This window comes from Nansenia antarctica (assembly GCF_963989245.1).
Source record: "Nansenia antarctica genome assembly, chromosome: 9".
In the NCBI taxonomy this organism is placed as follows: domain Eukaryota; kingdom Metazoa; phylum Chordata; class Actinopteri; order Argentiniformes; family Microstomatidae; genus Nansenia; species Nansenia antarctica.
Window position 1 is genome coordinate 36,014,184 of NC_137679.1, and position 17,270 is coordinate 36,031,453.

General features: G+C 44.4%; 1 protein-coding gene across 1 annotated transcript in view; it reads left to right on the forward strand.

The window, feature by feature from the left end:
- Positions 1 to 85: 85 nt before the first annotated feature.
- The window catches only part of adcy7 (adenylate cyclase 7), a gene marked incomplete at its 5' end in the record, with an annotated part of 29,271 nt that continues 12,086 nt past the window's right edge, over positions 86 to 17,270 (forward strand). The window contains 10 exons of the mRNA XM_080539896.1: positions 86 to 250; positions 9,411 to 9,608; positions 10,201 to 10,365; positions 10,774 to 10,923; positions 12,609 to 12,769; positions 15,132 to 15,243; positions 15,419 to 15,546; positions 15,857 to 16,015; positions 16,124 to 16,256; positions 16,420 to 16,608. Coding sequence (XP_080396022.1) covers positions 86 to 250; positions 9,411 to 9,608; positions 10,201 to 10,365; positions 10,774 to 10,923; positions 12,609 to 12,769; positions 15,132 to 15,243; positions 15,419 to 15,546; positions 15,857 to 16,015; positions 16,124 to 16,256; positions 16,420 to 16,608 — 1,560 coding nt within the window. The remainder of the gene's footprint in view (positions 251 to 9,410; positions 9,609 to 10,200; positions 10,366 to 10,773; positions 10,924 to 12,608; positions 12,770 to 15,131; positions 15,244 to 15,418; positions 15,547 to 15,856; positions 16,016 to 16,123; positions 16,257 to 16,419; positions 16,609 to 17,270) is intronic.

Below are 17,270 nucleotides of genomic sequence, written 5' to 3' on the forward strand. Positions count from 1 at the left end.
GAGACCTTACTTCCCCTGCACTTGGGAGCGGATTCGAGCGTTATTACCTGACTGGACTATGCGCGGCGTGTGAGGAGCGGACGCCATGCCTGCCAAGGGGAAGTACCTGTTGAACGACCAGGAGCTGAAGCATGAGGCCCTCTACCGCAAGTTCTCCTGCATCAGCCAGTACCAGCCTCTGGTCCTGCTGCTGGGCCTCTCCATGCTGGCCTGCGGAGTCCTCATCATCCTCTTCTTCGCCCTGCGGCTGGTGAGTAGCGGACCCGGAGATCTGAAACCCCTTAGAGAGTGACTGGCTGTCGTACATAAACCTATCGTATATCAATTATTCTCCTGTCAGGTTCTGTCAGTGTTACTAAACACGTAGCGGAAGGTGATTCAGCTGTTCATGACTCCATCAGGCTGCTGTTTACACAAGCTGTTTAACTAATGACTTCAACGACTTGTAATGAACCGCCCTCTGGGGACGTTTCTGTAACACAATTCGAGCGTTCTTATATTTCCACAGTAGTGGAAAGTACACACAGAGCCCTGTTAATTACAGATAATCCGATGTAAGTGTCGGATGCCCTAATTAATACATGGAGACAGGGTAACAAGCACATTAAAAACACCATTCTAACACATTATGTACATTATCTGTGGCAAGACTATATTGATTTAGAAACCAGCGGAGGCATGTGGAGGTAGGAATCAGAGGACAGGGCTCATTGTAGGCATGGAATGGAATGAGACATGATAACAAACACATGCTATGAAAACGTTCCTCATTCCATTCCGTGCATTACAATGAGTCCATCCTCCGATGTCTACCTCCACCAACCTCCCCTGGTGCGCCTACATATTGATCCACAACAATTAAGATTTTACCTACCTATTTTTTTTTTTATCACAACATTTTTTATCCTGCTGGTGGTGACTATAGTAGATGTGACTGGTGTTGTGTGGAGAACAAGGTTTGAGGAGACATTTAACTCTTCACAGTGCGTGCGTGTGTGTGTGCGTGTGTGTGTGTGTGTGTGTGTGTGTGTGTGTGTGTGAGGGGTATTGATAATAACTCCAGGCCAGTCCTAGTTGAAATATCAGACTTTGGCATCACAGAGAGGAGTGTTGGCTCCAGGAGCGCTATTGTAGTTGTGTGAGGGGAAGTGGCGGGGCTTGGGGCCGACCCGGTGATGAACAGTGAGTCTGTTTATGTTGGCAGAGCCTGGCAGCACTGTCCTGGTGGCAGCTGCCAAACAGAGCCCTGCAGTGTCCATCACCAGGCCTCATTATTGCTCTCCGAAGGAAAATAAGCCGCCTCATACTTTCCTGTCATTGTGCTGCTCCGTGCTCCTCCCAGACCTTGATATACTATACAGGAGTAGCTCCCGTCACAGGACGAAAAAGTCACATTTTCCCTCGCCTGAAGATCCCCGGCCCTGCTCTGTTGCCACGGGGGGTGAGAGGACTTAGGAGGGAATGTTTCCGTGGCGATGGGGCGGTTGTATAATGCTATTGTTAAGTGCGGAGGCCCATGAGAAGAACAGTGTCATAAAGTCTGTGTTCGACGTTATATAACGTTCCTCTCTCCGCTGTGTCATTAGCTACCTGGAGGAGGGCAGGGCTCAACCAATGAGTGCCAGCCTCCATTTTCTAAGAGACACTCGAACAGATCGCTGGCTTGAGAGTGTTGGGCGTTACGTAACGGATCACGACTCGATTCCACCACTGGACAGGCTGGTCGTATGCATTCTATGCAGTACTCAAGTTGTAAAAGACAATCAGGGGGGATGGTGGATTTTATCATATGGGGACAATTTTAGCATCCCCACAGCGTCAGTGACTTGGTAAAAAAGTCATTGCATGTGTGCGTGCCCCCTCGCCCACAGTATTTTACTCAATATGCGCAAAACTAAATGTTGAAATAGCAGTAATACCCCGTTCATTGATAAAATGACATGGAAAGGGGGGATGGCAGTTTTAGAAGGGGGATGATTTTTACTGTTTTTATTTCAGGGGGGGATGCCATGCCCCCTCATCCCCCCTCAACTTGAGTACTGATTCTATGCATCAGTGGAGGAGGGAGGAGGTAGAAATCGGAGGATGGGCCCACGTGTTTGATACCATTCCACCGTTCCGTGCGTTACATCATGTAATCACGCGTCACAATGAGCCCATCCTCTGACTTCCTTTACCTCCGCCGGCCTGCCCTGCTATGCATACATATTGCATGATGTGTGTGTGTCTGTGCTTGTTCAGTGGTTTGGGTCATTAGTAAAGAATTCTACTACAGGATCTTCTCTCTAACCACAGAGTAATTACGCTCTCTTCTCATCTGTAGACGGATGTCAGAATAAACCAACAGTCCCTTCTAAGCCCTGTTTGGTGTGTGAGGCTGTGGTTAAACGTGGTAGTGGACTGGAGCCCCTCCCTTCCGCTACCATGGAAACCAGCGTGCTTAATATACAATCCTGAGATGGCCACACTGACACACGCGCACGCACAGACACACGCACGCACGCACGGACGCACACACACACACACACACACACACACACACACACACACACACACACACACACACACATTCATTCTTTATTTCTTCCCCCTGTCAATTTCTCTCTCTCTCTCTAATGCTCTCTCTCTCTCTCTAACGCTCTCTCTCTCTCTCTCTAACTGATATGATGCGTTTTGTGTAGCTATGTGCAAGATGCTGTGTGCCTATCAAATATTGCAATACTCATTGTGTAACCTTAAACATACTTTAAGTGTGTCCACTCTCAGGACATAAACTGACCACTCTGAGTCAGCATGCGTGTCTGTAACTGGACCTGAGCCAAATATAGAGACCACAGCTAGTGGGGACCAGCATAGAACCTGGGTCAATAGGTCAGTATATTTAGGACCAGCCAGTCAGCTGACCAGGGTCAGGTAGCTGGGTTGTCAGGATAATCAGCCACTTTTGGAACATGGGGACTTCTCGTCAACAACCCTACCTAGACTCAACGGAGCCCTGTCTTTGGGGATGATTTGCATGACAAACAGCTGGCTGCTTGAGCAGCAACTTTTGCCTATATAAACCCACTGCAAAATGTCATTCGGGACGAGTCTCTCACCGTTGCTTGCCGTGTATTGAGAGGCTGGTCCAGCGCTGTATGGGAATAAATCTATCTTCATTGTCTACCTTGAGCATTAATTCATTATCATAAGGAAGCAACAAATCTAGGCCGCCGCCTATCATCTGAACATTCTCCTACTATCAATTGGCGTTTAACGAACAGGATCCTAGATTCAGCGAGACAGGTAAGGCAGATAAACCAGTGTGGTTGTGTGCTTAACCTGAATTGTTGTTCTAGAGGGAAAAACCTGTAATTTTTTTCCTTGAATGAAGGAAAGGGGATGAATTTGATGATGGGGGGGCCAATGACTAGATTTGACTAAATATTAAAGGTTGAGTATTGGTGTGAACATGAAGGTCATTAATCCACATATAGGATAATACGGTATAAAAAGGACAGAGCTGCTAGGTGTCACTCTGGAGGAGATTAATACTGACACTGGATATTGATTAATTCATAGAAGAATTGATTAAACGGAATTGGGCATTCCGTGGGTTTTTATTTATGTTTTTATCTGTAAGGTACAGACATGTGTTTATCTGTATGGTACAGAAATATGGTATTGTGTTATAGCACAGGATTTGAAACTATGAAGTAGAATGTTGATTAAGATGGTTAAATGAATAAGGTATTGACACGCAAGTGGTTATGGTATGTAAGTTGAAGTGTGATCTAAAGAAAGTGTTTTAAAGTGGTCTAGTAATGTGGTATTATGTAGAGAAACAGGAGAATGAAAGATATAGGTCAGCGGTAATAAGACAGTTGTAGGACGATAAGACGTTGAACGGATACGGCATTTGTGTTAATGGTAAAGCGCAACAGATTTGAGTGACAAGATTGATTTATTGAGACAGGAGAGAACAGATGAGACGTGGATTTAAATGACCTTGATGAGACGCAATGCAACAGACTGAATTAAAGTATATGACACGAATGGTGTAACTATAAAGCTCTAACGAGACAATTTAGATAAAAGAATTCCTTTTTACTAACATTGTGTGCAGTGTAATTAATCAAACATGGGGAATCAAATGTCTAGGACGACAAATTGTGAGAAACGGATTATTAAATATAAGTCGGTTAGGGACTTGCCACGAGGGGAAAAGAAATCTATTAAGAAACTATTGGAAATTGATCCACACATAATTGATATTCCGATAAAATACACTGATACAGTGACACCAAAAGGATGGATTTTACTTAAATTAGGACCATTCTATGCAGAACCGTTTCTAACAAAGATTGCGGAATGGAGTGACGATAATTTCCCAAGTATCGGGAGTTTTGAAAAGAATAAACTAAAGATTATTGATGAATATTTGATATCAAACAAAAGCATTTGCGACCCATTATGGGATATTGATTACATGAAAGAAGTATATCAAGCATGGGTAATAATGTCTAATCAATGGCCTGGTAATATTGTCAGAAAGAAGGAACACAATAGGTTTAACCCTATACCCAAGGTAAAGGAGATACAGAGCGTGTCTCCTCCTGTACAGCCGGAACAGGCGGAGCAGACTGTGATACGCAGCGTGGTTCGGGTGCAGGCACCATTGTTAAATATAGAGGAGAAAGTACTGTATAAACCATTAACCCTGAATGACGTATCTGCAATCATAGTCGACGCACCCAGACCCTTGATTAACCCAAAAGGATTCATAAATTGGTATGAAACAATGTTGCTACATGGTAATTTGAATGGCACGGATTTAAGATACATTCTGATCACGTTAATGCCAGATGTTGAAATTGATACTTTGATAAATGCTTGTGAAACTTTGAATGAAGATAATGATGGGCCATGTAGAGGTAATACAATTAATGAACGATTCCCATGGTTTAATAAACAACACAAAGTGACTCACATTGAACAATTAACCAAATTTCTAAACGAACATGCTAGCCAAAACCGTGATATCTCACAAATTCTGAATTGTAAACGTAAGCCTAATGAAACAATGTCTGACTTTGTAATCAGATTCCAAAATACCTGGAGAGAAAAGGCGAATTTGGAATTAGATGACAAACCTAACGCATTCTTTACAAATATGATTCTAGATGGTATTGGAGACGATGCGAAAAACTTTAAATTATCGACACCAGACATTTTCTCAATGACACCAGCATTGATTGAAAAACGAATAAGGGAATTAGAAGCTTTGGGATTGTTTAATAAGCAACACCAACCACAAGTCTTGGAGCTTGCGCAATACGCGGACCTAGAGGGTTGGAATGAATACTAAGCATTATGGGTAATGAAGTCTTACGTGAAGCATGTCGAGTGATAGAGTTATAGGGAAATCATTGAGTTAAGTAATAATAATCCTTGTATTGATTAATATATTGTAAACAAATGATAAAGAGTGAAATGAATAACTATTGTATTTTCAGGACAAGCTAAATAGCTTAGCACCAACAGCAGAAAAGTGGTAAAGAGACGAGGGGTGAAACACTGCTCCACAACGCTGCACCAGGGACGACGCTCTGAACCAACACTATTAATAGAACTGCCCTTGCAAACAAGACGCAGCTCGGTGACACAGAGACACACACACGCAGAGAACACATAGGAGTGTTAGACATGAAAATGTAGTTGTCTCTTATTGTAATTATCATACAATTCTGCATTGACTCAGTAAACGTAACATTTGAATTTACTTAGTAAACAGAGACATGCATTGATGACTGTTGATGTTCACACAAGCAAAGAGGAATATGTGACATTTTGATTGATGAATAATCCCGAACGGACAACACAACTCTTGCCAATTCTGTCTCCTGGCAGAACCAAGAAAATGCAGAGGGACTGAGCGACGGACTAAAAAACGGGGGCGTTGCTGAGGGCCAATCTAACAGAAGTGGGGGCTGAAATGACAGTGAACGATTGACGGATGAGAGAAAGGGGAAACCACAAATAATAATTCTCTGTGTAACTGTAAATAAAAATGTTGTTTTTCTGTTTGGAAGCAGAAACATGATAATGACAGGACAGACTACAGACGTTGATAAAGCAATTACACATACGAATATGACAGTACTTCACAATCAACAGTGTTAATCGGCCAACAGCTGAATGCACGAGCATTACACATTGATGCAACATTTATGATAAAGAACCATTCACACTGACTCAAGAGTGTCTCTGATAAATCTACTAAAACCAACGGGTGATTGACTGAGAAATATTTGACTATAAGAGAGGGATAGAACATTTAAATGTTCACAGCAAATTTAAACCTTAATGCAAAATAAGCTCATAGTGTACATAGACCAACGGGGAAGTATTCAAGCCATCAGTAACGATTGTGATCAGAATTTTAACATACGGGTAGAATAGAACCTATCTACCTCATTAAAAGTATGCTTATGGGAATTGACTCAGATTGCACATTGACAGTAAATAAACTAAGTATTGAAGAAATGATTTGGATATTAAAGGGACGGTTCACGGTTTTTCACGACACGTCCTAGTTTGAATACCCATGGCATGAACTTCAAATGACAAATCCTTTTGTTTCCTCTAGGAGCATTGATGAAGGACGAGTTAACCATTTTGAGAGAAACTAAATGTCTGTCTACCTGTACTTAACGATTGTGCAATCCCTGTATCTAAAAATGTCTCAGCAGGCAAGTGCAGAACTCACTAGATGGGGGGGACCACAGGGGGCCCAACCCACTCTCAACTCTGACGATGAGAACCAAGCAAAGGGGAAAACACGTATTATGAAACGATTACTGATTCCAGTACCATAATGATAACTATCTCTGCTATTAACAATTATTCTTGATGTTGTTGTGAATTAAGATTGAAACTAGGACAAGAGATACCGGACAGACGATGCGTGCCGAGAGAAACCGTGTGACCCTGGCCTCATTGTGCATAAGATGGATGGCCACAATTCTATCGGTTCTGTATACGATCTGGGTGTTAACTAACGAAACAGACTTTACTTTAACTGAAGACTCTGACACTAATCTTGTTCGCATGCGTCGTGACATCCAGGAAGTTAAACCGAATAGCGCACTAGACTCAGTTGCAGGAGTTTGCCAGTTTGTTGACAATTGTTGTACGTATTCACCACAACAGGAGTAAACCTTTAAGATCAGACAATGGGGACATAGAACGATAGGGGAGAGAAAAGTAGGGGGTAAGGATTTAGAGTTTCAATAACACTGTTAAAACATTTGAGCAAGCAGCATGAGGGTGAATGAAATAATTTCTACTGTGAGTCTTTCAATAACACAGCAACAAGACAAGAGGACACAAGGCGAAAGACAACAATGTTCCAGCGTCTCAGATAGTGCCTCATTGCGACCGGAAAAGCATGATGGTCCCTCTGTTGAAGATCGACCTAGGATATCGAAGACACCTAAAGAAACTGATTGACGATATCCCTATTTGTTAAAAATGTATAATTATGTAACAAACTATGGAAAAACATGTGATTTGACTTAATGATGGAAATGATACCTACTTCATTTGTAATGAGTAGTTAGACATAGTAATGAGAAACCTATTTGGATATTTTCTCCTTTAAACAACAAAGGTTTTTATCCAAAGGAGGTGATTATTAATCAGAGTAGTTAACCACAAAGTGACCTTTTACTCATGCCAAGTCAATTGTGGAGTGAGATGTTTGTTCACTTTGTCAGGCCACATGACTGAGGAATTGTATTTGTCTATGGGGAAAGTCCTTTGATGACAATTCCGGGGGAGGAATGCAATATCTCAGCCATGTGGAAAGAAAGAGAAATAATTAAAGTTACTGTCCATTAGAGGAGAAAAAAAAAGAGTGAGCTGATATGATGCGTTTTGTGTAGCTATGTGCAAGATGCTGTGTGCCTATCAAATATTGCAATACTCATTGTGTAACCTTAAACATACTTTAAGTGTGTCCACTCTCAGGACATAAACTGACCACTCTGAGTCAGCATGCGTGTCTGTAACTGGACCTGAGCCAAATATAGAGACCACAGCTAGTGGGGACCAGCATAGAACCTGGGTCAATAGGTCAGTATATTTAGGACCAGCCAGTCAGCTGACCAGGGTCAGGTAGCTGGGTTGTCAGGATAATCAGCCACTTTTGGAACATGGGGACTTCTCGTCAACAACCCTACCTAGACTCAACGGAGCCCTGTCTTTGGGGATGATTTGCATGACAAACAGCTGGCTGCTTGAGCAGCAACTTTTGCCTATATAAACCCACTGCAAAATGTCATTCGGGACGAGTCTCTCACCGTTGCTTGCCGTGTATTGAGAGGCTGGTCCAGCGCTGTATGGGAATAAATCTATCTTCATTGTCTACCTTGAGCATTAATTCATTATCATAAGGAAGCAACAAATCTAGGCCGCCGCCTATCATCTGAACATTCTCCTACTATCACTAACGCTCTCTCTCACTCTCTTTGTATCTCATCACACCAATTTGTGTCTCCACCTCCCGCTTCCCTTTCAGTAACTCAATCAGGAAGTTGTGTCCTCTAGCAACAGGACATGACGCAGAGCCAGATGTGCAATAAGCCTGAATAAGTCTGCTAGAATTCTGCGTAAGCCTGGGTGCTGAATTACACACTGGTATCTCTCCTGAGTACAGAGTGTATAGAGATGAGGAAGAGGGTTTGTGTTCCATGTCACACAGACACGGGCACACACACACACACACACACAGAGCTATGCAGTTGTTCATCGTAATAGATATCTCTGCAAGATAAATGACAGCGTTGGCTGGCTACACCAAGGCCACTTTGTGTGGGATTACTTTTAGGCTTTATGGCTGTACTGTGCACAAGTCCAGGGAGAGGGTCGTGCCCCCCTCTGTGAGCGATGCGATCTTTGGGATTCGCATCGCCGATGAAGATTTTCTCCGATAGCCACCCCCCTCGTAGAAGAAACATTTCTCGGGAGATTTTCGCCAGAGGCAATTACTACTGCTACCCGCATCCTTGCTGCTAACCCCCCCCCCCCTCCCCCGTGCCCTGCCGGCCTTGCCCGCCCAAGGTGCTGATTCTGACTGTACATATATTGCATAACAGTTCAAACCCTCCCCACAGACAGAATGTTTTATGGCCAGAATGTCTGTCCTTGTTATTGATTGGTCATAAATTACTTTGGGTTTTAGTATTGTGTTCGTTTCTACAATGTGCGTACTAGCCAAAGTGTGCCTGTAGATGTATCCAGATGTGCAGAATTCAACAGAGGTGCCTTTGGCTATGCGCTGTGTGGTGTGCAGGAGTTAAGTTACTGCCCTCCCTCCCTCCCTCCCTACCTCCCTCCCTCCCTCCCTCCCTCCCTCCTTCCCCCTGCAGAGTGCGGAGGAGCACTGTGCGTTTGTGGCGGTGGTGAGCTGCAGCCTGTGTGTGTTCCTGGCCGTCTTCGTGCTGGTGTGCACCGAGACCCTGACACAGCGCTGGAGGAGGCTGCTGGGCCTGGTGGTCTGGGTCACTCACCTCACCATGGGCTTCACCTTCATCTTCAGCCCACCCCTCATCCTGCCCTGGGACCAGGTACCGCACCGCACGCCCACACTCAGACCGAAAAGAAGCAACTTATACCAACTCTGACACCACACTGAAGCAAGTCGAGTAAAGAAACGGTCAAAAACAACAGGGAAGCTACTTACTAAATCAAATCATGGTTTATTTATTATTCGCACAGAATGCAGATGTAATGTGAAGGATAGAATGGAACGAGCTACGGCGGTAACCTTCGGACAGTGCTGCTCTGAACACCGGACACTTCCCTGTCCAAGTCCTCCTGAGTTTCTAGCAGCCCCTTTCTTTCACCTTAGATCTAGAGCACAGACAGATATGGTTGGTGTTGTCTCATGGCTCCATATCGTATCAGGTTTTATTTGTATAGCGCATTTCTCACAAGATGCGACTCAATGCGCTTCACATAATGATTGAGCCGCAAGCAGGCAAAGGTAAAAATCGGTACACTGTGTAGCCAGGAAAATTCCCTTGCAGCCCTCTACTCATAGAGCGACTACTACCAGTTTGCCTACCAGCACACAGCAGCGGACACTCCATGGTGTAATCTCTCTCTCTCTCTCTCTCTCTCTCTCTCTCTCTCTCTCTCTCTCTCTCTTCCCTCCAGGTGCCGTTCTTCCTCTTCATCATCTTCACGGTGTACACCATGCTGCCTTTCCAGATGCGCTATGCTGTGGTGCTCAGTGTGCTCTCCTCGCTGTCCCACATCATAGTCCTCACTCTGAGACTCACCGTCTTCAGCCAACACCAGATCCCTTACCTAGCCAATCAAGTACGACATGATTGGCTTCTCGTGTGTGTGTGTATGTGTGTGTGTGTGTGTGTGTGTGTTTTTCAAGTGTGTTAGTGGTGTGTGATTTTCAAGGGTCGGCAACCGGCAACCGAATGTTCAGACTTTTATTCAGAAAAATGTAACCGAATCCATTGCATTGCAATATCTTGGCTCGACAAGCGAGTGTGTCATTGATTTTCAACGGTTCCAGTAAAACAATTTGTTTTGAATCAATGCTCTTTTTAAGTCACCACTCACAACTCACTTACATTTTCCGGTCCAGTTTATTTCAAATTTTTCGGAATAAAAATCGGAACATTTGGTCGGTTGCCGACTTGTTCCCCCTTTTCACCATCACATACGTGTTCTGTACTGAGTAGGTATTAATGACGGTCCCTCTGTCCCCAGCTGCTGTCCAACGCGGTGGTGTTTCTGTGTGGGAGTGTCGTCGGAGCCTTCCACAAGGTCCTCATGGAGAGAACTCTGCGGCAGACGTTCCAGGACACGCTCCGCTGCCTGGGCATCCGCATGAAGCTAGAGATCGAGAAGAGACAACAGGTACACCGAAATATCACCATAGCAACCATTTCTCTTTCTCCCCGTCAACCTGATATCTAAAAGGCTTGAGATTCCATACAGCTGAGGTGGCCATTCGTCTTGAAAGAGACCGATTTTGTCCACCACATGTTAACTACTGTACCATACAAGCTAGAACACTTAGTGAGTATGTATAATAGAATATTAAGTGTGATAGATAATTTGAGCCATAATGGCGCTGGTCTGATTTTTTTACTTCATAATAGAGCAGTAGCTCTGCAGTTGCCAGCTAAGTGTATTTTTCATTACGACGAACAAATCCCAGCCTAATTACATTTCATTGTAATGATTTTAAAAGTATTATGCGTCTCCATGTTGTGGCTTCAGCTAGCGTCAAATAGCTTTTGAAACATTATTTTTTCATTTGTTATGACTGTTGCTTAGGAAGTGACATCACATTCCAGGAGGAGAGAGCCTGCTGTGTTGCCTAGCAGGACAGAATGGAATGATATAATGGTTAACTTTAGAGCCCTCTCTGTTGTATTTGAATTGAGCTTGAAAGGACCAGCACAAAGGGCTAGCCAAAGAGCACAGGCACAAAGTGAGAGAGGAGGAGGTGCGTGTGTATGTGCGTCTGTGCGTGGGTTTGTGCGTTGTAACCGGTTCTGATGGTGAACCCACACACACAAACACACACACACATACATACACACACACACACACACACATGCACACACGCACACACAAAGCAAGAGAACTATGCAGTTGTTCATAGTCCCCCAGACAGAAGGTCTGCCAGATCAATTACAGAATTGACTACACCAGGGCTGCTTTGTGTGAAATTACTTTTCAGGGCTTCACAGCTGGCGGAGAGCAGCGAGGGTCATTTGAACTGTTACATGTTATTAGGCAGGAGGTTACGGGTGCTCGTCAGGACACAGCACACTAGAGTATGAAGAGAAATGCTGGCCACTAAAATGCCGGGCGTAGCACACTAATGTACATACCATATCACTGCAGGTGGTTCGATTCTGGCCATCAACATATCCTGCATGTCATCCCTCCTCTGTCTCCCATCCTTCCTGCCAATCTCTACGTCCTCCATCCCCAATAAAGAAGAAATGCCATTAAAAAAAACGCATTAAAAAAAGAAAGTGCTTTACCGGTGCCCAATTTTCTCTCCTGCGTCACTAGAAATTATGATGGGGTGACTAGAGAGGGGAGACTGAATTCCTAAGACATCTCCTTTATAGCCTTGTTAGATTCCCATCTGACTTCCAGTAAGTCCTTAAGTTCTCAACGTGATGTTCTCTCTCACTGGTGGGGGCTTTTAACAGTAATCTGAGCAAATGAGACCCTTGTTAGTGCAGTTATGGGATCAGCAGGAGACCCTGACAGCTGTTTGATAATGACATGGAGAACTCTCACATGGGTTCATGGCTTTTTGTATATTGGAGTGTATGAGTTTATGAGTGTATGAGTGTGTGTGTGTGTGTGTGTGTGTGTGTGTGTGTGTGTGTGTGACATTGTCTTGAAGCTGAAGAGTGTATGTACTGATGACATTGTGTGTGTGTGTGTGTGTGTGTGTGTGTGTGTGTGTGTGTGTCTGTGTGTGTGTGTGTGTGTGTGTGTGTGTGACATTGTCTTGAAGCTGAAGAGTGTATGTACTGATGATATTGTGTGTGTGTGTGTGCGTGTGTGTGCAGGAGAACTTGCTGCAGTCTGTGCTGCCCGTGTACATCTCCATGAAGATGAAGCTGGCCATCATGGAGCGTCTGCAGGAATGCAAGGACAAGGAGGAGCAGCAGCGGCTGGTCAAAGACAACAACTTCCACAGCCTCTATGTCAAGAGACACGAGAACGTGAGGTACAGATGATGGATAACCTGTCTGATCCCAGTCACTGAGACAAACCTGGGTTCAAATAGAATTTGAAATAAAACATCAAATACATAGCTGTGTTTGAGTCTGCCTGGCACAATGGAACCAATGGAATAGTAATAATAATAATAATAATAATAATAATACATTACATTTGTATAGCGCTTTTCCATGGACTCAAAGCGCTGAACATATCAATCATAAGAACAAAATTGAAAATAACAAATACAAATATTCAGTCACAGAACATAAATAACATAGGGCCCTATACATTGAAAGCCTGCCTGAACAGGTGATCTTTTAGCAAGGTCTTAGAAGAGTCCATACTGTCAGCAGCTCTGACAGGGCTGGGGAGAGCATTCCACAGGCGGGGGAGAAGCAGATGAGAAAGTCTAGTCACCCCGCCCAGCCAGGCAAGCTAAATCAAAATCTCAATTCTCCTATTTCAAATAGGTCTTTTTGATCAAGGTCTCCACTGTAAATCCATGGTTGAATCCCATGACTAACCCCTCCATGTCTGTGGCTCACGTTACAGCCCCACACATTACGAATAAAGCATGCAGCCTAACAAACAATTATTCCATGGAGAACATTTACCCAACCCAAACGTTCTCATAACAGTAATTTTGATGTCAAGACTTTTGGCTTAAGGGCTTTTAATTGTCATTCCCCACATCTCTGTCTCCCATTGCTTCCAACATTTTATTTGAAGTTCTTCGAATGTTTAAGGGTGGTTAGTTTTCTCTAATTTAATTAATTTCATTTCCCCTCCTATCCACTGGGAGACTTATTTATACCGGTTCTCATGGAAATCCTTATTCTTAGATATCAAGACCTCATGCAGTAGCATCTAAGCCAAGTTTTATACTTACCTCCACATGAACCAACAATGGGGGATTTGTGTATTTTATATGTTTTCCGAGCCTTTGACCCAGTTACGGCCTCTTGTTTTATGAGCATGTTCATTTAGAAAGTGCTGACAGGCATTGGCTACGCTAGTAGTGAACCTTGGCAGATGGCTCCCACACGGAGACCTACATTTTTACCATTTAGCAGACCGCTTTTATCCAAAGCGACTTACAATTAGAGATCACAGGGACAGTGTTAAGGCTAAGTGCCTTACTCTAGGGCACACTAGTGCTGGTGTTCCAGGGTGGGATCTGAACTCATGACCTTCCGATGACCAGTCCAACTCACAATGCCCTAGGCAACCACTACCCACGACCTTCTTCACTAATTCCATACAGACAACTTGGAGTCTTCCTTAAACGAACAGACTTCTCTAAAATGAGGGCGCCCACATTGTGAAACCAAACTTCTGAGCAAAACACTTCCTAGATCTTCTCAGTAGCTTAACACCCACTTTTACTACAGCGTGATCTATTCATGTAGTGTTGGATACCTAATGGAAACATGCATAAATCATTTGGACCTGCCCGAGGAGAGGGTGATATAATATTACAGTGACAGTATCATGTACCGTGGCTATATCCTCTTTGAAGCCTGTGGTAGCCTGTGGTAGTGTGTGGTAGCCTGCGGTAGTGTTGAGCGATAGACCGTGTCCCCAGCTGATCCCTGGTATTAACCCAGACAACACGCCTGAACCATTAGACAGTGTTCTCTCTCTTTATGAAACACCTGGCTCTTGTCAGTTGTGTTGGGGGTATCTGTGGAGCTGTCTGTGGAGCACGCCAGCACCTTTTTAATGAGTTTCTGGATTTTGGCTGCAGCCAGCCAGTCTGGCCTGGTAATGAGCCAGTCTGTGATTAGGCTGCTGGATGTGTAGCAGGTCAGGTGCTCCACGTCGGATAGGGCCCACGCCAAGCCAGCCAGCGCTCTCCACATTCCCCAGCCACTCGTGAGCTTAGAATTATAAGGTTCTATCTCCGTTTAAGGTAGTTCAGAGATATTGAGCATCAAAGTTTTTACATTCCATTATGTTTTGTGAGATGGAACCTTTGTATTTTATTAATTACTAACTCAAAAATGTCAACATTTTAAAAAATAACACCACACAGGCATTAATAAACACCTAATAGATCAGATTATGTAAAAAAAATGGACAAAATTGAGATAGAACCTTATAATTCTAACGTCACGCACTGTGGATGGAAGCCAAAACCAAACTCTAGTCTTCGCTAACCCCTGCAGCCTGGAACTCCTGCAGCCTAAATCAATTAGCACCACTTCCATGTCGAACGCACCCAGACGGAGCACTTCTCCAACAATGACACCGCTTGTTGGTGCAACATCAGAGGGGGTTTGTCAGTTGACCCCAGTTGTCAGTTGTCTTGCGACACTGCCAGCAATTAGTTCCCTGTCTTGAATGTCTTGACTTTTCTCTTCTAGTATTCTTTATGCGGACATCGTGGGCTTCACTCGATTGGCCAGTGACTGCTCACCCAAGGAGTTAGTCATTATGCTCAACGAGCTGTTTGGGAAGTTTGACCAGATTGCCAAGGTGAGTTAATGATTTGTGAAGCGTACACTGCATAACGTTAATACCCACCTTTAAGATTTTCTTTAATATTCAGACCACACACAATTTAAAAAAAACTGATGCCTGAAGTGCGTGTCTGTAGTGCGTGTCTGTAATGCTTCATGGACGTCTACCTGTGGTGTTGTTTCTCCCTCAGGAGAACGAGTGCATGAGGATTAAGATCCTGGGCGACTGCTACTACTGTGTGTCAGGCCTTCCTGTCTCTCTGCCTAACCACGCCAAGAACTGTGTGAAGATGGGTCTGGACATGTGTGAGGCCATCAAGTGAGTTCAGGGAAAGCCAAAGGAAGGGCCTTGGTGGTGAAAGACGCACGACAAGACACGTGTCCCTTGTCTTTTAGTTTCAAGAGATGTTTTATGTTATCTCTCAAAGACGTTGTATGACGGAAACGACGCGTAGTGAACGGAAATGGTTTCAAACCAGCGTGCGGTGAACGCTTTGAAGAAAGGAGGCGTAAAACTTTCTATTGAGATTAAGTGGTGTTTCTGTTTCTGTCACTCAAGGCTCTCATCAGATTAACCACTAATACTCCACAGTACAGTATTATGCAACGGTGTGTTCTGATGACCTCAGACAGGTTCGGGAGGCCACAGGCGTGGACATCAACATGAGGGTGGGCGTGCACTCGGGCAACGTGCTCTGCGGCGTGATCGGCCTCCGCAAGTGGCAGTTTGACGTGTGGTCACATGACGTCACCCTGGCCAATCACATGGAGTCCGGAGGCTTACCTGGGTGTGTACTTAGATGAGTCGCCGTGTATAATGACGCAAATTTACACTCACTGTCTTCGCCTCCTGTTGTGCGATCGGCCAGTAATCACATGATCTTTCACATGATCAGACGCGTCCACATCACAGAGGCCACGCTTAAGAACCTGATCAAGGCCTATGAGGTGGAGGAGGGGAACGGCCAGCTGAGGGACGCCTACCTGAAGGAGCTGAGCATCCAGACTTACCTGGTCATAGACCCCCGAGTAAGCCCCTTCGCTAGCCCTAACCCATGTTACCTCCAAAATACCTGACAAGGGTATTTATACATACAGACTGCGACTGTAGTCCTTATTAATACGTGTGTGTGTGTGTGTGTGTGTGTGTGTCTGTGTGTCTGTGTATGTGTGTGTTTATGTGCGTCCTCAGTCGAAAGATCAGGCGCTGAACAGCCGCAGCATGCCCAAGCCGCGGGTGAACGACGGGCTGAAGATGCGTGCGTCGGTGAGGATGACCCGCTACCTGGAGTCCTGGGGCGCCGTCAAGCCCTTCGCCCACCTGCAGAGCCGAGAGGGCTACCCCACGGACGCCATGGTCAACGGGAAAACACGCTGCAAGGTACGGCATCGCCAACCAAACTACTACACTGGTCCTCTGTGGCTCAGTTGGCACTGGGAACACTGAGGTTGTGGGTTTGATTCCTGCTGGGACCATATATATTTGATTCCTGCTGGGACCATACTGTATGTAAAAAAATAAAATAATGCACTCACTGTACTGTAAGTTGCTTTGACTAAAAGCGTCAGCGAAATTGCTGTGTATGTACAGTATATATGTATATATACACTCACTGGACACTTTATTAGGAACACTATACTCCCTCCCTTTGCTCTCAAAACAGCCGCAATTGTTTGTGGCATTGATTCCGCAAGATGTTGGAAACATTCCTGAACTCATTGTGATGTTCATGAAACCAGTTTGAGACAACTTTTGCTTTGTGACATGGTGCATTATCGTGCTGGAAGTAGCCATTAGAAGATGGGTACATTGTGGCCACGAAGGGGAAGCACATGGTCAGCAACAATACTAAAATAGGCTGTGGCATTCAAATGATGATTGATTGGTATTAACGGGCCCAAAGTGTGCCAAGAAAACATTCCCCACACCTTTACACCACCTCCACCAGCTTGGACTGTTGACAGGTGTTTTGTGACTTGTTGACAAGTGTTTTGTAAGTGTAGATACTACCTGAAACAACAGTTTACATTTCAGTACACATT